Genomic DNA, 22,394 nt, shown 5'->3' on the forward strand with positions numbered 1-22,394 from the left:
TTCTCTACATATATCCAAGCAAATATGAATATCCCTTCCTCTTGGTGTATTTATAAGCAGCCGGGGTTTCTTCCCTGTCTGACAACTTACCAGAGCTGCCATATGGCAACGCCGTTTAAATGCTCCAGAAAGATGGTCCAAATGGCAATAACTACCATTCCATTCTTTGTTAACATAATTAAATGATGCAGGTTTCCAGTTTCTGTCATTCTGAATCTGTACACAGCAGGAAAAGACATAATCAAGCCCCCGCAACAGTACCAGGATTCATTCCCCCTTCCATCCTTTGTTCCACCACAAGGATAACAACGGTATTTTGTCTCTCCAACTTCACAACTAGAAAAATATCACTTGTGATGCTAATACATTTGTTCTCTTAAAAATAGAAACAGGTACAAATATTATTTCACCGTTGATGTATGCTTGCTATTATCTTTATTTGTTTATGTTTTTAGATATCTTGTAAGCTGCCCAGAGTGGCTTGCAACATATTGTTGTTGTTTCCAACCAAAGACTTACCAGGAATTTCTTTTTTTTTTTTTTACAAACTGGTTTTACTAGCAAACCTCAGTATTTTCTAAATAACGTAGGTCACTATCAGCCTGACCTCTGGTTAGTCATGTCGTTGTGGCTTATCAGGAGGTAGATGGAAGGAGGAGGCGGCAACAAGGCTGGTGTGGTGTAAAGACAGCAGCAGAGCCAGTCTAGCATTCCTGCTGGTGCATGTGCTCTGTGCTGAATTCTCCCTTTCCCCTCTCACTACCTCTCAGTAAGCAGCACCAGCACAACTAACCACCCCACCTGCTTTTGCAGTTGCAGTTCATTATGTTTTTATCATGGGGAATGCTTTCATGGAACAGCAACTATGTCATTAGAGTAGATTTCACTTTTTGAAAGATTATGCTACACAAAAAATTGTTAGTTTCTTAAGGTGCCGTAAGCCTTTTTCCTGGTAAGTGGTTTAATGTTTCACTATGAAAAAAATGATCAAATGGATATTGAACCTAGCAACAATCTTTTCCTACTCAAGAATGCTCTAGTGGCATTTAACTCTTTTTGTAGGATTATGTATTATTATCTGTTAAGATATATAACTGCCCAATGAAAAGAAACAGTTTGATGTGCAATGCTCTTTAAAATGTATTATATTCATGACACAAAATCAATGCAAAAGGCCAAACTGCATTAATAACATTTTCACAGCAATATAGAGCACTTAGTCATCATTTCAGTACAATTTTCATTTTTATGATAATATATGTGATGAGAAAAAGATAGGAAATAACTTGTAAACCCTGCCATTAAAATTAAAGGAAACAACAGGACCAATGTACATTTTATATCATAAAAAGCATCATCCCGAAAAAGGGTTTTAGATTTACTTTGGGATATAGCTAAGTTTAGCATCACAATTGCTGATGTCGACTCATTCAGTTTCCACACATACATTGTTCTTTATGTAAATGTGTTTACATTCACTTTGCTGTTTACATATGAAGCCCCAAAACAGCTTGCAAGATAGGGTTGCATCCAGAGCTAGTGTAAGCAGAAGGAAGCCTTGTAGAAGGAGATGTCCCGCTGACTTTTCTTCTTCATTCCCCTGTGACCCTCCCAAGCCTCTCCTTAGAATCAGGGAACCCTTGACAACAATATGAGATGAAGACCAGGGGTCTCCTGGAGGAGTGGGAAATTGTCCAAAATTGGGTGCAAGGCACCTTTCATAAGCATAGAAAGACCTTGGACATAGTTAAATCCTTATCCATCTTCAATCTACTGCAGACTTGCACTTGTACGTAAGTTCCAAGTCAAATATGCAATAGCATGATAGACAAGTGCAAGAGAGGTGTTCTGGGTTGCACTAATTTGAGCCACATATTCTGGGCATGTCCAAACATCAGGCATTTCTGGGCTCAAATAGTAAATGAAATTGCAAAAATCACTAGATACAAATTGCCTCCTGACCATTTAACCATTCTCTTCGGATATGTGAAAGGTGTCATTCATCCTGATGATAGAGAATAATCATACACTTATTGACAGCTGCTCAATTGTCTATTAGTTATAAATTGGGAGACACTAATCCACCATCTTAGGGACGCGGGTGGCGCTGTGGGTAAAAGCCTCAGCGCCTAGGGCTTGCCAATCGAAAGGTCGGCGGTTCTAATCCCCACGGCGGGGTGCGCTCCCGTTGCTCGGTCCCAGCGCCTGCCAACCTAGCAGTTCGAAAGCACCCCCGGGTGCAAGTAGATAAATAGGGACCGCTTACTGGCGGGAAGGTAAACGGCGTTTCTATGTGCTGCGCTGGATCGCCAGATGCAGCTCCGTCACGCTGGCCACGTGACCCGGAAGTGTCTCCGGACAGCGCTGGCCCCCGGCCTCTTGAGTGAGATGGGCGCACAACCCTAGAGTCTGTCAAGACTGGCCCGTACGGGCAGGGGTACCTTTACCTTTACCTTTAATCCACCATCTATTTAATATGGGCTCCTAAGGATTTCGGAGTTCACTTATAAGGTCAAACTTACTAATATTATAAGAGCCAGGGAGGGCGGACAACAAAAAAATCAATTCATACAGAAGTGGAATTTGTTTTTCTGGTATTGGAAAAATACCAGAAAACAATACAGGATGTGATGAAGATGTATGATATACTGTTGTTGTTTAGTCATTTAGTCATGTCTGACTCTTCGTGACCCCGCGGACCAGAGCATGCCAGGCACTCCTGTCTTCCACTGCCTCCCACAGTTTGGTCAAACTCATGCTGGTAGCTTCGAGAACACTGTCCAACCATCTCATCCTCTGTCGTCCCCTTCTCCTTGTGCCCTCCATCTTCCCCAACATCAGGGTCTTTTCAAGGGAGTCTTCTCTTCTCATGAGGTGGCCAAAGTATTGGAGCCTCAGCTTCAGGATCTGTCCTTCTAGTGAGCGCTCAGGGCTGATTTCCTTCAGAAGGGATAGGTTTGATCTTCTTGCAGTCCATGGGACTCTCAAGAGTCTCCCCCAGCACCCTAATTCAAAAGCATCAATTCTTCAGCGATCAGCCTTCTTTTTTTTTTTAAAAAAGATATTTATTGGGTTTTTCCACCTTTATACATTAAAAAATCAAAAAGAAAAAACAAAAAAGTTAAAAACACATAAAGTTTACAATCCTTATTTTCAATAACATATTTCCCTGACTTCCCCACACCTCCCCTTCTTATATTCCAATTCCAATTGTTAATTCAACAAGTTCTTGTCCCCAATTTTTGACCTTTTTATATTTAATTCATTTTAAAAAACCCAATTTTAACTTATAAACATCAGTATTTAAACATCAGTGCTCATTCTTAAAACCTTTTTCTAAAGTCGACCCAAATTCCCTTCCACGAATTCCCCAATTTTCATACTAATAACAAAACAAAATAAAAAAACAGATTATTATTCTGCACCCTTTGGATTCCCAAACCCCACCCCACCCTTTCCCGGTTTCAATCCCCAACAAATGTCCATCAGTCTTAGTCTACTATCAGCCTGGAGACCTCACGTCCGAGGCTCTTAATTCTCTCTCAATTCCTCTCTGCCGGTTTTTTTGGTAGTCCTTAATATTAAACACCAGATCTCGGAGAAGCTCTGTCCCGATAGGGTCCATATTTCTTCCAGCCAGACCTCCATACTCAAAAGTGGAGCCCGAATCTTGTTTCTCAGCCTTCTTTATAGTCTTATCATGTTTCATGATATACTAGGAATGATCTGAGAGCAATCTTTTTTCTCCACTTCTCTGTGACTCACCCATCTTACAGGGGTAGTTAAGTGGGTTGTGTTTTATCTGGATGTGTTGTGTTTTGGAAATTCTATAAATGACTAATCCTGAATGTGTGGTTGTTGTTGCTATTTCATTACTCCGAATTTTCCATATAATGATTATCGTAAATATTTTTTTCTAAAAAAAGAAGGAAGGATTATACTTTGATTTCAACGTAACTTAAGTGCACCTCTTGTTCAGTGGATTGTATCGAGGACTAATAATTGAATAATTTGCTTGGAGTTTCAGTCTTAAGATTTTTTCTTGAGCTTTTTTATATGCTCTTGATCTAGGATTCAGGGACTGTCGGCTTTAAATAGCAGAGAGACTTGCACCACTCACCTAGGTCTTTGGGGCATCTGACATCTGGGGGTGGTCCTTCTTTTTTTGTGCTGAGGTCCTCTTTGTCTTCTTCCACATCCGTGCTGAAGTCGGAGACCCCTTTTCTTTAAGGTTCAGGCCTTTTTAAAAAAAGCATTTAATCACAATTGTACAAGGATAGCCAATCTCAAATGAAAATTCTTTCCCCCCCTCAAAAATATGAAACATGACAAGACACAGAATACTTCTGAGTCCATAAACACTGTGAAAGGCTTATACGAATAGGATTAAAATAATGTTTGTTTGGTAAGAGCTAAATATATCCCCCATTATTTTTGAAGTGGAAGAAAAATAGAATGTACTCTCCCTTCTGTTTGCGCACAGAATCAATCTTTTTAAAGCTTAAGACAAAAATAGCAAGCAAATATTATCATTTTTTGCCATTTTGAACGTGCTGACTGCCAACATAAACACAATATCATCACAACAACATTTTTCAATTTTGGTTGGCACAGAAAATTCTTGATAAAATGGAAATTAAATAATGAATCAGAACTTTCAAACAGATAACTGAAAGGTGATGGGTGTACTATTTATTAATCTTCGTGGGCACTGGAGTGCTTGTATTAGAAAATAATTTCCCAAAAAGAAGATTATTTGTTTGCACTACACCAGTACTGGAAAATGGATTTAGGGACAAGCTCTAGGATGTACAGAAAGATCATATGGAGCACTTATCACAGGCTTTGTCAATGCGCATGGCACCTGAGCACATCCTGGCCATGGCTGACCGCCAACACATGCCAAGGTAGAGGCAATGGAAAGAATGCATATGCTCTGTGCAGAGGGTCATTCCCCCTTGGAAATGTAGTTATAAGGGCACAGGAAGCTTGCCTTATATCTAGTTAGACCACTGGTCCATCTAACTCAGTATTGTCTGTCTATTCTGACTGGTAGTTGCTGTCAAGGGTTTCAGGCACAGACTTGCCTGGAAATGCCACTGACCATTTGAATGCAAATCGTGTGTGTTGTACCACCAAGCTATGGCTCTTCCCTTCCTTATAAATGAAGGGCATTCACTGAGTAAAGGAAAGTGTGTGTTTCCCCTCTCTCAAGACACTGTGAACAAATAACATATAGATTACCAGTGATTTTTCGAGAAATTGTACTCTCTCACATGATCTCTATCTAATAATCTGGTTCACATTAAAAAAAACACTGAGGCTACATTTGTGCATGAACACTGTCCTGGTCTGTTTGACAAAATGGCACAGCAATAGGCTCTAAGTTTGATTCAGAAACACTGCAGTAAAAGCACTTTGCTCTGCTTTTCCAAAGTTTTGTGTAACTTGATCTCTCGTGTGTGTGTTTTGCATGGATGCTCTAAAATGGTCAAACGTAATATATAATTACATAAATAGTTCGGTTATACACCTTTCTTTCTAAAACATATTTTAAAGCATAAATACATAAAGAAGTGTAAAATAAAACAAGGTAAGAGTGTAACAAAAATGAGCTGATCACCCTTGGTTTTTTTAGGGGATTAAAAGTACAACTGAGAGCTAATTAATATCATAGGTTACCCTAGACCGAATTTGCTAGACTTTTGCACAAGACTCTGCATATTCTGTAATATGCTACAGAAAACATATCAAACACAGCAGAATTTGAAAAGAGAATATATTTCACTGATTTTCCAAAGAATGACAAATTAATTTGATTCTGCTCACGGCACATCAAGATGGCTCTAATTTAGGGGATGAGACAGGGTTATTCTTCAAGTTTTTATTCTTTCTAGGAACAAGGAAGAATATTATGGTAGCACATAATAGAACTAAGAAACTGAATCTCATTCCCAGTCCTTTGGTGAGAAGGCCATATATCAGAGCATCATGTAAGCTTTAGGAAGTAGAGTAGGGAATAGACATCTTTCACAGTGCTGTGTACAGTGGGGTAATTCATGCTTATTTTGAACAAGCCAGATAACTCCCAAACATACCATGCTCCAGAGAGAAAGGGTAAGTGGTCTAGACAGAGTTCGACCAAAGCTCTTAGATGCACTTTCACTCTTCCTCTGGGATATAATCATTTATTCACTTACCAAATCCCAGTAATTTAGGATAGCCACTAGCAGATGTAAATCACATATCTGGTTTCCATGTTCCTTAAAAGTCTCACAATAAAAATACTCCGCATAAGTAGATCCCGTGAAACAGCAGGAGGGAAAACTGAAGTTCATTTTATAAAGTTTAGCACAGCTAACCAGTTGCAGTATTTACAAGCAAGCAATTTCCCCCCATAAATCAGACTAGCTAATAGCTTTGAGGTTTTTGCCATTTCATTTAGGTGAAGCTTGGCTCAATTCTGTAAGCCATTTGGAAATTTGCGTTTTGCAGGTGCCTAGTTTCTATGTGCACTATGTTAGTATGATGTAATTAATTTGTTCTGAGTAATTGAAATTAATTAATACATAATTGCATACTGTAGTGGCTGTTGGGGTGGTGCTCTGCTGCTTACCTGGCCTGGTAACAGAGTCACTGCAGATTACTGGGAGTTAGAGTAGCAGAGGTGAGGTGTCAGCAAGGTTGGCACAGTGCAGATGCACTGGTGGGAGAGCTAGATTGGCTCTACTGGTTCATTTGCTGCCACCTTCCTCACCTCTCTCCTTCCCTCCTGGTATTCCACAGTGACTCCCATGCTAGGAGGTCAAGTAAGCAGAGCAGCCTCAGTCCGCCAACCACTAATGCTTACATCAAAACACACAATATTATAGAGCTCAGTATTTTGGAGAGACTGTGTGGGCTCCTTGTGCCAGTTTCAGAGGTGCTTGTCACCAGCACTACATCTTTTTTACAACCACTCTGATCATTAGTCTCTGTGGTTGCTGAGTTCCCTGTTGCTAGTTCACATTTCCTTTGGGAACTGGTAGACCACAGAACCAACACCTTTGCAACAGAGGCCCTCTCTGGTTTAGCTGGAGAGAGAGGTGAATGCTATCAGTAAGTGGAAAACATAGGGCTCAAAGTTAAGGCAGTGTGTGGCAGAATTTAGGAGGCTGGTGTTTCTTGGAGTCTGTGGTGGTGATGCTGAGAAGGAGGCCCTGAATATTCCATATCCATTTGGGAAAACATGTAGGCACTACTTCATGACACCAACAATGTTTTCCACAACCTTTTCATAATCTTATAGAAAGTTGAGCAGTGAAGACTGCTTGTGGAATGCTTTGCCCACCTTCGAAGTAGCCAGCCTTTAGACCGGTTTGCCATTTTCTGCCTAGAGATAAATGTCTCTATAGGCCTCTCCCTTCTGGATCAGCAGATGTGTCTCCTGCATCTTCAGTTTTGCCCACTTTTGGAACCGTGCACTAATTAGTCAAACCTTTTCATGCTGCATTTGGTGCTCTAATCTTTTACAGGAAAGCTCCACTCATTTGAAGAAATATGCTTTCAAAGACTAGCTTTTTTCCTTTGCATTATCATTTTAATGAAAACATGGCTGTCAGTATTTCAAAAACCAAGTCTTGCTTACATCTCAGAAGCTGAGGTTTCCATGGCAGACAGAGCTTGGTGTTTGTTAACTCTTCCTCATGTATAGGCTACTGTTCTTACTGCTGCAAGTCCTTTCTGAGCACAGGGAGTGCTGGATACATTATTAAATAAATTCATCTGACCTTGTTCAGATCAGTAATTTCCAAGCCCAAATTTAGTACATTGCAGCCTTTTCTGAATGTTCAATGAATGTGATATTTCTCTTCAAATTATCATCATTGCAGGTTCCATTGAAGATACTGGCTTTTAAGCTCCCTCACCGCACTACCCTTTGCAAGTATGTGTTGGTACCCAAGGCATGTAGGAGAAGGTTAGGTTGTTCCTATTAAGTGCTCTATTCTTTTAACAGCCTTCAATTAAGCCTTGCCACTAGCAGAAAACTCATTAAATATTATTTACCTTTTAAATAAATAGGGTGACCTTGAAGTAATTAATTAAAAAGCAGTGTGACAAGGCATTATCAGAGGAAACATGGAAACAAATCCTGCAAACCTTAATTATGTTAACACTCTCTGTAGTGGCTGCTATACGAAGCACCTGTGTGGCCCTATATTACAGAAGAGCCAAACCAGCTTGGCCAAAGCCACTGAAATACACCATCCTCTCTGGCTGCTGCCAACCTGCAGGATGACCTGGAAGTGATGATCAAGCTGACCTGGAAGTGATCATAGAATTATAGCATTGGAAGGTACCCTGAGGATCATCTAGTCCAACCCCCTGCACTGCAGGAATATGCAGCCATCCCATATGGGGAATCAAATCCGCAAGCTTGGTGTTATCAGCACCATACTCTAACCAACTGCCATGGCTCAAATGGAGGGACCATAGCGGCAGTCAAGATCAGTCTAGATTACATTCCATCTTGAGTGATGGGCTTTGGCAATGAAGTAGACAGCAAGAAGTGGGTGCAACTGTTGAGACATCATGTAGTAGTGGATCCCACCACTCTCACCCAAATGCAGAAGATCTGGCTACCAATTGTGGATCCCACCTATGCATACATGCTATAACCACTACCCCCAAAATGAGGAGACCCCCCCCCATAGACCCTATATAACCATCACGGGTTGTCTTATGGTTTTTTGCATGAGGTAAAACTTGGAGACTCAGGTAGAAGTTGAACAAATAAAAATTGATAAAACAAAGGATGTGTCAAGAGATAACGTTATTTCAGGAAACAGTTAACTTATTAATAATTTTACTAAATCTAGTGGATGTTACAGGTTTCTAAACGAGGTAGTAAATGCTTGGCTTCTTTTAACCTTCAGTTACTTATTTTGAGTTAGATGTTACAGGTGTCTAGACAGGACAGTAAATGTTCAGCTTATTTCCAGCTATTTCACTTCAGTTCCTTAACTTAGTTGTTGCATAGGTGTTATGCCTTAAGACTTTGGTTCTCAAGCAAGGTGGCACTTTCTGTCTGTTTCCCAACCATATATCAATCATGCGTGTGAAGTCTTTTGAAAAGTGTAACAGACCAAGGGATTCACCACACCATCCCTTAACTGGTTTGGGAGTCTTCTCTTTTAGAAGATCTCTGCTCTCCTGACTGAAATGAGACACAAGTAGACTGTATCCACACAGCTTCTCCTTGCTCAAACTCAGCCCTCCAGTTAACGCCTCTCCCAAGACATTAAACACTGTCTTCCAATCTAAGCTCAGAGACTCCTTTGTCTAACTGTAGACATTTTCCTCATAGTGGATGTGACACACAGATCAGAACCAACTCTCCTTCCCTTTCTTCATCCATCTCCCTCTCTGAACTCTCTCTCAGAATCTGCTCCTTTTATTCCCCCCCCGCCTGTCTTGGTAGCCAATCAGAGAGAGGCTCCACCCTCTGGTGGAATTCACTGCATCACCAGACTCTGGTCTGGCTCAGCTGTCCATCACAGATGCATAAAAGAAAATCACCCAGGATAGGTCAGAAACAGAAGAATCAATGGCCTTCCCAGAGGAGGCAGGAGCCCTCCAACTTTGCTTCACTGGGCCTATGAGGGAACTGCAAGTCACTGTCACTTCAGACAGGCCAGTTAGTCTGCAGGCAAATTCTTCCTGGCCCTAAATACAGTATCCAAAGAACTTCCATAACAAGGTCTCACATACAGGTCTGCCTACATAAGCATAGGAAAAGAGGAGGAAGGGAGTGATGGAGGGGAATCCAAAGAGAACTGAGACTGGAGCTTGAGCATGGCTGACTTTTATAGCCAGGGAGCAGACCAGAGGGAAGAAGTATTCTCTGTGGTCTACTCCCAAACTCCCCCCTGCTTGCTCACAATTTTCTGAATAATAATAATAATGATGATGATGATAAACTTTTAATTATATCCCGCCGGGCTCAAGGTGGCTAAGATCAGATATATAACATTAGTATAAAATCAAACAATAATTAAATTACCTCCTAAAAACAGGTCAAAATCAAATTAAAGTCTAATTAGATGGCTTTCCACAGGGTTAAGGTTGGGAATAGTAAGTGCTCACCAGTCCAACTGATTACGCTGATCTTATATGGGCCTGTGAGAATGCTGGGAGGCCTCTTTCATATTAGTTCTTATACAAAAGAAAAGGGGAGTCAGGCTGAGCCCTGACCAAAGGCCTGGTGGAACAACTCCATCTTGCAGGCCCTGTGGAAAGATGTTGAATCCCACAGGGCCCTGATCTCTTGTGGCAGAGCATTCCACCAGGCTGAAAAAGCCCTGGCCCTGATCAAGGCCAGCCAAATCTCTGAGGCCTAGGATTTCCAAGGTGTTATTATTTGCAGACCGTAAGGTCCTCCGTGGGGCATACCAGGAGAGGCGGTCCCATAGGTACGAGGGTCCTAGGCTGTATAGGGCTTTAAAGGTTAAAACCAGCACCTTAAACCTGGTCCTGTACGCCACCGGGAGCCAGTACAGCTGGTATAGCACTGGCTGAATGTGATCCCACGGCGAAGACCCCGTAAGGAGTCTCGCTGCGGCATTCTGCACCCGCTGGAGTTTCTGGGTCAGTTTCAAGAGCAGCCCCACGTAGAGTGAGTTACAATAATCAAGCCTGGAGGTGACCGCCGCGTCGCATGGATCACAGTGGCTAGGTCAGGGCGAGAGAGGTAAGGGACCAACTGCTTAGCACGGCGGAGATGGAAAGCCCACAAGGGAGTCCTGGCAGGCAGCATGGCCAGTGGAGGAGGCAGGCAAACAGATGCCAAATTCTGCAATTTCATACATGGCAAATACATGGTCATTTGAAATTGCCAGCAGTAGCTTGGTTTCTGGCTTACAAAGTCATCAAAGTCACCAAAAGAAAAGGCAAAGTATACCCTGGTATACCCTGGTGATTTTGTTTACCAAAAGTAAACCATAAGTCATTCGGGTGGATTGTGAGAACAAAACTAGACCACATATGTGCTCTAAATTGATTAATATAAGAGAGTGTAACATAATTTTCCCTTAGATTATTTTATACTGTGATGTGTAATAAAAGCAAAGAGAGTAAAAACTTCATTTTCACTTTATGTTCATTCTTTTTAAAATTGTCCTATAATTGATGTTACTAGCATTGATAGTACTGTTATTTATTATTTTGCAAAACTTTTTTGTCTGTATCCCTGAATTTTTAATTGGCCACTTGAAATGAAAATGTAGATCCACAGGCAATAAAATAGAAAATTTACCTCTGAAATGGATGCCTTCGTAAAGGCATTTGAATGCTCAGAAGTGCTACTACTTGATTATCCACTGTTACTCTTCAGTCATACTACAGGTCTAGTTGGCTTCTTTGTATAAGGTTCTTTATTAAGCTCTCTATGGGCTATGTGATAAATGCATAGCAAAAGCACAGCACACCCACGCTAGTACTTTGCTTTTGTAATGCATTGAGTTTTAATGTTGTTTCTGTGTGTTTGCAAGGGTTCTGTTCAATTGCGAATTTTAGCTTGGGTTATGAACTTTAAGGCAGATTACAGTGTACCCTGCTTTTGAGGCAACTACAGAATAGCTAGTGTTCTAGCTAGGGACTCTTTATTCTTTAATTGGAATATTCTGCCTATTGTCAAGGGAGAAAACAAAAGATGTTCTAGCTAGATAGACAATAATGAACCAAGTTTCTACAATACAATACATTCTAGGATAATCAGCATTTGATTATCAGTGCAGTCATTTAATATTCACTCTATTTCTGCTGGCATTTCTATTATAAAGATTGGGATCCACTGAAACATGAAATATTGGTTAAGTAAAGATTTTTTTTTAAAAAAAGTGATAGTGCAATCTACAATCTATCAGTGATTTGTAGATTTGTGAACTTCTCCTTGCTAACTCTATGGTCAGTTGAAAAGTAACATTTGCCCCTGGGTCACCAAGCCTCTATTGCAATGTTTCTCAAACTTGGGTCTCCAGCTGTTGTTGAACTACAACTCCCATCATCCCTGACCACTGGATTCCTCAGCAAGGGCCACAGCCTGAGAAGTACAGTCAGGCACAAGAAGCATAAAAAGGCTCAGCTGCCAGCAGACCTCTGGTTCACGAAAGTTTCAGGCTTCCTGGGCGCTGTCCAGGGTCCTGAAAAATCCACCTCTTGGTTGCCCTCTTTTCCTTCATCACCATTAAGCAAGCTGGGATAGTATCCAAAATGGACGTGAATAACAACTGCTATCTATAGTACAGTGGTACCTCGGGTTAGGGACGCAGGTGGCATTGTGGGTTAAACCACAGAACCCAGGGCTTGCCGATCAGAAGGTTGGCAGTTCGAATCCCTGCGACGGGGTGAGCTCGGTCCCTGCTCCTGCCAACCTAGCAGTTCGAAAGCACGTCAAAGTGCAAGTAGATAAATAGGTACCGCTCTGGTGGGAAGGTAAACGGTGTTTCCGTCTGCTACTCTGGTTCGCCAGAAGCGGTTTAGTCATGCTGGCCACATGACCCAGGCTCCCTCGGCCAATAAAGCGACATGAGCGTGCAACCCCAGAGTCAGACACAACTGGAGCTAATGGTCAGGGGTCCCTTTACCTTTAAAGGTAAAGGTAAAGGTACCCCTGCCTGTACGGGCCAGTCTTGCCAGACTCTGGGGTTGTTCACCCATCTCACTCAAGAGGCCGGGGGCCAGCGCTGTCCGGAGACACTTCCGGGTCACGTGGCCAGCATGATATCGCTGCTCTGGCGAGCCAGAGCCGCACACGGAAACGCCGTTTACCTTCCCGCTAGAAAGCCGTCCCTATTTATCTACTTGCACCCGGGGGTGCTTTCGAACTGCTAGGTTGGCAGGCGCTGGGACCGAGCAACGGGAGCGCACCCCACCACGGGGATTCGAACCGCCGACCTTTCGATCGGCAAGCCCTAGGCGCTGAGGCTTTTACCCACAGCGCCACCCGCGTCCTACCTTTACCTTTACCTCAGGTTAAGTACTTAATTTGTCCCGGAGGTCCGTTCTTAACCTGAAACTGTTCTTAACCTGAAGCACCACTTTAGCTAATGGGGCCTCCCGCTGCTGCTGCTGCGCCGCCACCACACAATTTCTGTTCTCATCCTGAAGCAAAGTTCTTAACCCAAGGTACTATTTCTGGGTTAGCAGAGTCTGTAACCTGAAGCGTATGTAACCTGAGGTACCACTGTACTAGCTACCGTGAGTGCTCTAGGAAAAACCTGTTAATGCAATATATCCCTTTCAGCACTGTGATGTATATCACCGCCTGCTGCATAGGAGTGTCCTCCAGGCAGGCGCGTAGGAAGAGCAGTGTGGCGGGGGCGGTGAAGGCCACCCTGGGTATCATCCCTGAGGGGGGGACAAAATGGCACACTGTGGAGGGTGGCACTTAACGCGGGGCCTGGCCTGCAGCGCGCCTGAGCCATGTGTCTCTCCTAGGAATGATGAGATGGCCTGGGGCCCTATGCTGCCCGAAATGGCAGCATGGAGCTTGCGTCCGCCATGGGCAGCTTGCCCTGCCCCCGCCACTCCGGGTGCTGGAGCAGCTAGCTATGCCCCTGCCTCCAGGGCTGGAGCGCAAGGGAATTATGGCCAGATTCAACCAGGCGGCTGCACTGCTCCCCCACCCTGATTCACCACATTACCCTGGTAGGGATGGGAGCAGTACATGAGGAAGGTGTTGGGGGTGGGGGGGGTTGAATTCTAAATGAGTTTGCTTTCTTTATAGGCACAAGGGACAAATAATATATCTTTCTTAAAATTTATATCTCACCCTTCCACCCTGAAGAGTGTCCAGAGAAACTAGTCACATAACATCTGATAAAACCATATAGAATGATTAAAGGAAAAGATGCAAAGAAATACAGTACTGAAATGTACCTGTCCCCTTCCAAAGGGCTAGACCAGGGGTGCCCAAACTTTTTTCAAAGAGGGCCAGATTTGATGAAGTGAACATGAGTGGGCCGACCAAAGTTGTTGAGTTGTTGACCTTTTGGGATTGAAGTTGTTGAGTTTGGATTGGAGTTGTTGGGCTTTTTTTTAGGATTTTAACCAAAAGGTGTTGAGGGATTATTCCAAAGTTGTTGAGCTTTTTTCAGGATATAGAGCTTTTGGGGGGGATTTTGCCACAGGAATTAAACTGCCACAGGGGCCGGATTAAATTGACCAGAGGGCCGAATTAGGCCCCCAAAACTAACTTTGGACATGCCTGGCCCAGACAAATTCTGCCTAAAAATAGCCAAGGAGGGGTCTGCAGTGCTCTCAGAATTAGAGTAGTGTGTTCTCCTCTGGCTGATCTACTCAACAGTTAAGCCACTTCTTGCATGGCCAGCTATGTCCACATTTTCATTGATATGACTGAGGCCACACTTGCATTCCAGGAATGGCCATACCTGGAAAAACAGACAAAACTGAGCATAGGCACCCCTCACCACCAATGTACCCTGTGTTTTGAGTGACAATTGGCATCAAGGAGGACCCTCAGACAGCAGGGGGTATGCTACCCCACCAGAACAGGTTAAGTCCATAATTCCTTGACCAGAGAACCAACTACTCCATCCATTCAGATTCAGGGTATTGGCCCTCCCAGACCATTACACTGCACCTGAAGCTCCTGACTTGATAGCTCTCAGTGGCATCATACAGATGTTGGAAAGCATATAGCAGGGATCACCAACTTGGCTCTCACAGGTGCCATAGTGCCCATGGGCATTAGGTTGTGCATTTCTTTAGTTTAAATTATTTTCATTTTATTCTTTGAGAGGGACAATTGAGATTTTTTTTAAGGGAGTGATATCCTTATCCCAAGAGAAAATCCATGTGTGACTGTGGTAGGTATATGTGCAGTGAGTGGTACATGTGCAAGATATGAAGCGTGGTGTGGCCACTTTGCATAGTTTTCCTGGGACTGGGGAATGCTCTCTGTTATTAAACAGCAACAACATTGTGCATGTTGTGGGAATTAATACTGTGTCATTTCCACAATTAGGACTTGCAGGACATATGTGATTTCCCACAGCAAGCATGTCCAGGTGGGTGAGGAAGCAACAATGTGTTAAGTCATGAGGCCCATGACAGCCATTTCATGTTGTGCCTTGCTCCTATTGAAGCCATTTTGTGACTGGCACTTTTAGCACTTACTCAAAATTCCCCACTGGTCCAAAAATGCTTGGTGACCCTTGTAGAGATTATTTTTTTTTTAGTTCCATTACATGCAGCATAAACTCTGCCAACTCTTATTTGTTCCAGGTATTTGTCTCTCTTTTTTATATGTGACTTGAATACATAACATTGGTTTTTCTGTTTTAGATAGTCATGAATTAGTTCTTCTTTTATTTGGAAAGATTGGTCCTTTGACATTAACTGAAAAGATCTTCAAGGAATTTGTGGTTATTATAAGAAGATAATAAGAAGAGAAAGAGAACTGATAAAATACAACTACCTATTATCCTGCTGATCTTTAAGAGTAAATGTCATTGCTGTTGGACAGAGTTGTTAAAGGAAAATCAAAATAATTGTTATCTTTGTAGGTGTATATTTTAAGTCCTTTATGGCTGATCCTATGCATTATTGCCTGGAAGTTACATTGAATTCAGTGGGAGTTACTTCTAAACAGACCTACATAGGATTGATCTGCATAGGTCTAAGCACTTGTCTCCTGAAATGTTTCCATTACTCCCCATATGATGGATATTTTTAAGTGAAATTGAATATTCAAATTAGAATCTAGGTTTGTTAGTTAAAAATTGGAAATCCCAATCTCTGGATAAATGTAATTGAGAACTATAATGTCATGGCCCTCAGTCGTCAATTTCCTCTCCCCATACAGATCTTAATCTAATGGGTCGGATCCAAAGGTTCCCTTCTTCCGACGGAGGAAGCTTTCCTCTGACAGAGGAAGAGAATAAAGGTAATAAAGCAAAATTAACGTAATAAAGGTAACTAACATGTCTCTGGGTTTATTTAGTTTTTAACAATGCCAGCTCCTATCCAGAAGGCTGATTCTATCCCTGCCACTGCAAGGCTGTTTAAATAAAGAAATGCAATTGATACACTTGCAGTTGTAAAAATGCTTCTGATCCCCTGGACACATCTGCAGCTAACAGAAAGACAAGGGGAGGAGATTTTCACTGATTCCTTCATCTCTTCTAGCCTCCCTGTGCCACCTTACAGTCTGTGCTGGAGGGTCTCCTAAATATCTGGAGATGATTTTCAGGAGGCACTGGGGATGAGGGTAGAGGGTGAATTGAGGGGGGGACGACACCAGTTGCCTTCCTCTCCTGTTAGTGGGGAGGTTTCCACTGGATCAAAAGCCCATCTGTGAGCTCAAGGGCACCAGATGTATTCAGCCTTTTCATTCCGCCCATTCTAAAATTTAAGTAAGTAACTCTACCAAATTATTTCCTTCTACTGTCTCAGGAATCTCATGAATTCTTGAATTATGTCTTCTTGTTTCATTCTGGATTATTTCTAGTTTTGCCCCTACTCTATTTAATTCTAATTTATACATACATCCTACATCCTTTTTATTTATTTGTTACCAGCATAACTGTCTCTTCCTGATAGTGAATATGTGTTTCACTTAGGTGTTCAAGATTTACCCAATTTGGCTTCAGTGAGTGAATTTTGTCCCTTATAATGTTTAATTTTCCATCTATTAGTTTACCTTTGTTTTGAAAAATAAACCCTTAATTTTGATCCTACAACCTTCCCTCTTGTTATTTGCTATCTATGATGCTTTGTGATTTATCTTGTTTCTGAATCTTCTGAATTGTTTTCTAAGTCTTAAATTATTTTTTCCTCATTTCTTTCAAGTCTTTTGGTTTTAAAATAACACCAGTCAAGATTCTCAGTTCACCCACACCTCCCTACCGTGACCCCTTCCTTCCCCTTCCCTGATCCTTAGCACCATTCCTCTTGGGTGTTTTCTTCCCATTTTGTGAACTTATTTTACTGTCTTAGCCCACTTTAGATATTCAGCCTTATGCTGGAGAAATGAGATAGCAAGGGGTCAATCAGATATGTCTGCTTAGGAAATATTTCCCTAACTTATTTTACCCTTATGTCAATGTAAATTCAATCAAATATTGTAGTTAACAGATTTGAGCTATTTTGTTTGTATACAGCCCAAAGTAAAATAATCCTTCAATATTATACAAAAGAATTAACAACTCTAATAAATCATATGTTTAACTGGTAAAAAAATAGCAATCCATTCAAGGAATAGTAATCATGTCAGACATCTAAATCAGCTTAATACAGTGGTACCCCGCAAGACGAATGCCTCGCTAAACGAAAAACGTGCAAGACAAATTTTCCTATGGGCCTTTCTCGCAAAACGAATTTTTTTTTGAGTTTTTCCCCACAGGCTCCCTCTAAACTTCAGCGGAGCGGGGCGGGCTGGGAGGGAATCCCTTGGACCCCCGCCGGACTTCCCGAAGCTCTTTTGAAGTCCGGCGGGGGTCCAAGGGATTCCCTCCCAGCCGCCCGCCTTTAAAAGCACTACAGTACGCTTTGTTGCTTTCCCCGGAGTGCTTTTAAACGCGGGCGGCGGTGAGGGAATCTCTTGGACCCCCGCCGGACTTCCCGCAGCTCTTTTGAAGTCCGGTGGGGAGAGAAGGGCTTTTCTTCCCACCGCCAGCCTTCAGAACAGCCTTCTGAAGGCTGGCGGTGGGAAGAAAAGCCGTTCTCCCCCCGCCTGCCTACAGAAGAGGTTCGAGGAAAGAGGCGAAGGAGCGCTGCCCCTTCACCTCTGTCCCCGGAGCTTGCCGTTCTCCCCCGGCCTGCCTTCAGAAGGCGGTCTGAAGGCGGTCTCCATAGGAACGCATTAATTGATTTTCAATGCATTCCTATGGGAAACCGTGCTTCGCAAGACAAAAAACTCGCAAGAAGAAAAAACTCGTGGAACGAATTAATTTCGTCTTGCGGGGCACCACTTTAATTCAGATTATTCATATTAAATCCAAATAACAAAGAGTAAAAGACAAATAATATAAGACTTCCTTTTATCCAAACATACACAAATGAAAGTTCCTACAAGATGTCAGAATAACTGAATACAGTCTTGTTTCTTCTTCATGTCCAAGTAAATAGAAGTAGAAATCTAAACAAGGCTAGGAAATAACTAAGCTGTGTACTTTTGTTAACTTTTGAAATGTAAACAAGTGCAAACTGGTCCAAAAAGGTGGAGAGAATAGTGGAGTCCACTCTAGATTTTATTTCTATAAATAGAAATCCAAACAAGGGGACAAAAATAACTATTGTACTCATTCTGCTTGTTTAGATCCATGCACACAAACACAAATTAGACAGTAGAAATAAATGCACTCTTGTTCCATCTTCGTATCCAGCTAAACAGAAAAGAAAGTTCCAATTCAGAGAATGGCTAACAAAGTGATCCTAAACTCTGGTAGGGTTCATCAAGACAGAGAGGCAGATCAACTACCACATGCAAAATGCTCTCACTTCCCATGGCAGAAGGTGGGGGTGCTTGGACTGTTTGTCTTGGACATTTTATTTTAGCTGTGATAGCTCCAGGTTGGTGCAGCTGAAGAAACCAAGTGGGCCTCCTTTTTGGGAGTTCGACTGCTTCAAGATCCAGCACATCTATGGCCAGCCCTGTTCTGCCCACAATGCTCTATTTTTGAGAGGGGACACACAAGGATCTGCCACACTACAGCAGGGACCTCCATAGTGACCTGTGTGCTGCTTCTGCTTCTGTATAGCTAAACAAATACAAAGAGACTTCACATAAAATGAGAGAAGCACCGGCATGCTGAGTTGACCCTAAGGCAGTCATTCCATCAGCACAAGGATCTCTGCCTGCACATCATTTCAAGGGTGCGCAAAGAAGGAGAGAGAAGTCCAGTTGTGCAAGTGGAAATCTATCCATTGAAAGGATTTGTTAGCAAAATACCACCCACTGTTTCACTGAATAGACAAAGATACAGATTCAAACTACTATCTGGAGACTTTTCACTTGGTTATGATCAAACAAAACAGTAGCATGCCGCTAACTGAGGTAATCAATATCTTCAGTTGTTTCATCCATGTTCAGCCAGATCTCAGAGTGATAGATTATTAGTCCAGGGGTCAGCAACCTTTTTCAGCTGTGGGTCAGTCCACCGTTCCTCAGACCATGTGGTGGGCCATACTATTATTTTTTTGGGGGTGAACGAATTCCTATGCCCCACAAATAACCCAGAGGTGCATTTTAAATAAAAGGACACGTTCTACTCATGTAAAAACACACTGATTACCGGACCGTCCGTGGGCCGGATTGAGAAGGCGATTGGGCCACATCCAGCCCCCGGGCCTTAGGTTGCCTACCTCTGTATTACTCTATGGCAGCAAATTGTCTTGTAGCACATATTTTTTGAGCACATTTATTTTGCGAACATAGGCTTCTGTGGATCCCATTATTATTCACTTAGACTGCGGGAGGCAGTGGAAGACAGGAGTGCCTGGTGTGCTCTGGTCCATGGGGTCACGAAGAGTCGGACACGACTAAACGACTAAACAACAACAAAACGCCTACAATATTTGCCTCAAACAGTGTTTTCAAGTTTTGACTTAGTCTCAATAGGTTACATCCTTCCAAATGCAAACTTTTATTTTAAAGAATGAGGAAATTATAAAGATGTATTCATTCTTGTTCAGTATCAAACTGGGACCAGGGAGGTTCTAAACACAAAGAGCATGTTTCAGTATGCCATAGAAACCTCAGTTAACTTTCTTCCTATGCAGTATTTTGGACAGTGAAAATGGCAACTATATGGTAAAGCTGAAGTTCTTCTTTTCTTTAGTTTTGAGAAGCTGTATTATTCTGAAATAAGGAGTGTTTGTTTTGCTTTCATTGACCCTCTGCAATAAGATATAATCTTTGAAATCAAGTTATGCCATATAGACTTCACTACATTTGCCAGGGATCCATTCTGCATTTTCAAATGAATGATAACATAACTGGAAACTTTTACAAAAGGTGCTAATAGATTGTTTCTTCCCTTCCCATCTGCTAACATATTCAGAGAGGCTAAAGGCTTTTTAAAAATAATAATAAATTTTAAAAAAAACAACAACATAAATTAAATTTATTTATTTATAGCATATATAGAGGCTACCCCATAACCATTTTCTCTGGGTGGCTCGCAAACATAAATTAATAAAACATAATAGTAAAATCTAATTACTGTTTAAAAAAAATTGCCGCATACCACAGATGATCCATTAACACAGTAAGAATGACAGTAAAATCAGGCAGCAGCAAGATCTAAAATTACACACTAAAAGCCTGCCATAATATATAGACGTGAAAGGATGTGCCTGCTTCTCCACATCTGTTCCTCAAGCATCCCGAAATTACCCCTTCATGGCAAGCCATGCAGCTTTCCCCTGAAATGCATTTCCCTCCCAAATCATATTCTAAGATGTACGGAATATGGGCAGGGTTTATGGTTCTCATACACTACTGCTCAATATTGTTGGTGGCTGAGACTGCTGTAGTTTCTTGATATGTGAATGTTCCTTTAAGGGAGAAATATTTGGAGAGTGCCATTACTAATTATTAATTATTTAAAGCATAAAATAAAGTGGTTTAGGTAAAGGTAAAGGGACCCCTGACCATTAGGTCCAGTCATGACCGACTCTGGGGTTGCGGCACTCATCTCGCTTTATTGGCCGAGGGAGCCGGAGTACAGCTTCCAGGTCACGTGGCCAGCACGACTAAGCCGCTTCTGGCGAACCAGAGCAGTACACGGAAACGCCATTTACCTTCCCGCCGGAGCGGTACCTATTTATCTACTAGCACTTTGACGTGCTTTCAAACTGCTAGGTGGTCAGGAGCTGGGACCGAACAATGGGAGCTCACCCCATCACGGGGATTCGAACCGCCGACCTTCTGATCAGCAAGTCCTAGGCTCTGTGGTTTAACCCACAGTGCCACCCGCGTCCCTAGATGCCAACAAATCTCAGTGTAGAGGCGTCTGCAGTACCTATTTATCTACTTGCAGTTTGATGTGCTTTCGAACTGCTAGGTTGGCAGGATAAAGTGGTTTACATAAGTGCAATAAAAGTAAGGCAATTCCTGCGGGCAAGCTCATAATGTAAAGGTCATGACACAAAGTTTGCCTCCTCACCAAACTGCAGTCGTGGTCACTTGCAGGATCAAGCTGCATCCAAACCATCAGTGGTGTGGGAACAATGCACCAGAGAGTAATAGAAGGAGATAGACCATAGAGAAGGAAATGGCTAGAGCAGTCTACGCAGGCCACTACCAGCCAGAGTGGCTTCATGAGAGACCAACTACACTTGGGGACATTCCAATGAGCTTTGAAAGAATTATGTTTTCTGAACTGGGGGGTGGGGTGGGGGAGAGAAAGAAGCTAAACACGGAAAAACATGAGAGGGGGCTGTTTTCTTCCTAGCATCATTAAGATGCCTCAAAACCTCATGGTTTATGAGCAATTATTGTTCCAGCAGCATTTACTGGAAGATGGATTGGGCTGGATTGCATTAAAATTGTGACCAAAAGCAACATTATTTTTTTAATCAACCTGCTTATCTCACAGTTTCATATTCAGCTAATCTCTGTTTGCTGAAAACTGTTTCCATGTATTAATAGCACAGAAAGCATAACATCTCAATGTTGCCCTTGTGTCATGTTTGTATCTATGCATTTCACACACTTATGTACAGGTGCTCCAAAGACTTGCACTTTGCATTTTACTCTGCTTAATTCTCAACCATGTGTGAACAGGAATTAATGGCCACATCTTGCCTACTATTCAGCTGGCAAGTCTTCTTTTCCTGGCTCTCTTCATCAATCATGCAGTGCTGTTAAATAACCGGATTACTTTTTAGGGCACAAACTGAGCCAGCAGAGACACACACGCTTTTCAGATAACTTAGCACACTGAACTGAATAAGACTAAACTGGCTTAAAGGCAAGGATCCTGGCTTCTGCTGTTTTTTGAATCAGAGCCTAACAGTGCACTATCCCAATAGCAGGATTTGGTTAAGTGTTTATATGTGACATTTACTGCAGAACTGGGAGGCCATTATCAGAAGATACTAATCAGCTTCTGTGCCTCACATTTGAATGTGGGCATTTATTATCCTTAGGGCAACTATTTCACATCAATACCTGCAGTAAATATGTATGTCAACAAATTCTAAACCTTCCATAGCAAACCCGTTAATTGTGGCTTTATCGGGATTTCCAAATATGATCCCCAGTAAACATCAAAGTGCCTTTATCACACAACCGCTTCACAGAGACCAACACATAGCCCAAAATAATGTTTGTTGATAAGACTGAATATATTAAAATAACACTTACAGAAGTAACCTGAAATGCCAGT

The 22,394-nt window shown here is 42.2% G+C and overlaps 1 protein-coding gene across 26 annotated transcripts in view; it reads left to right on the plus strand.

Moving 5' to 3' along the window:
* Positions 1 to 22,394, plus strand: part of MAGI2 (membrane associated guanylate kinase, WW and PDZ domain containing 2) — a 616,514-nt gene that overhangs the window by 405,922 nt on the left and 188,198 nt on the right. For 18 of the 26 annotated variants that reach the window (XM_053406400.1, XM_053406403.1, XM_053406409.1 and 15 more), the window contains one exon: positions 15,866 to 15,946. The exons of the other annotated variants lie outside the window; for them this stretch is intronic. In XM_053406400.1, coding sequence (XP_053262375.1) covers positions 15,866 to 15,946 — 81 coding nt within the window. The remainder of the gene's footprint in view (positions 1 to 15,865; positions 15,947 to 22,394) is intronic. 26 annotated transcript variants of the gene reach the window in all.

The sequence above is a fragment of the Podarcis raffonei genome, chromosome 10, assembly GCF_027172205.1.
Source record: "Podarcis raffonei isolate rPodRaf1 chromosome 10, rPodRaf1.pri, whole genome shotgun sequence".
Lineage (NCBI taxonomy): Eukaryota > Metazoa > Chordata > Lepidosauria > Squamata > Lacertidae > Podarcis > Podarcis raffonei.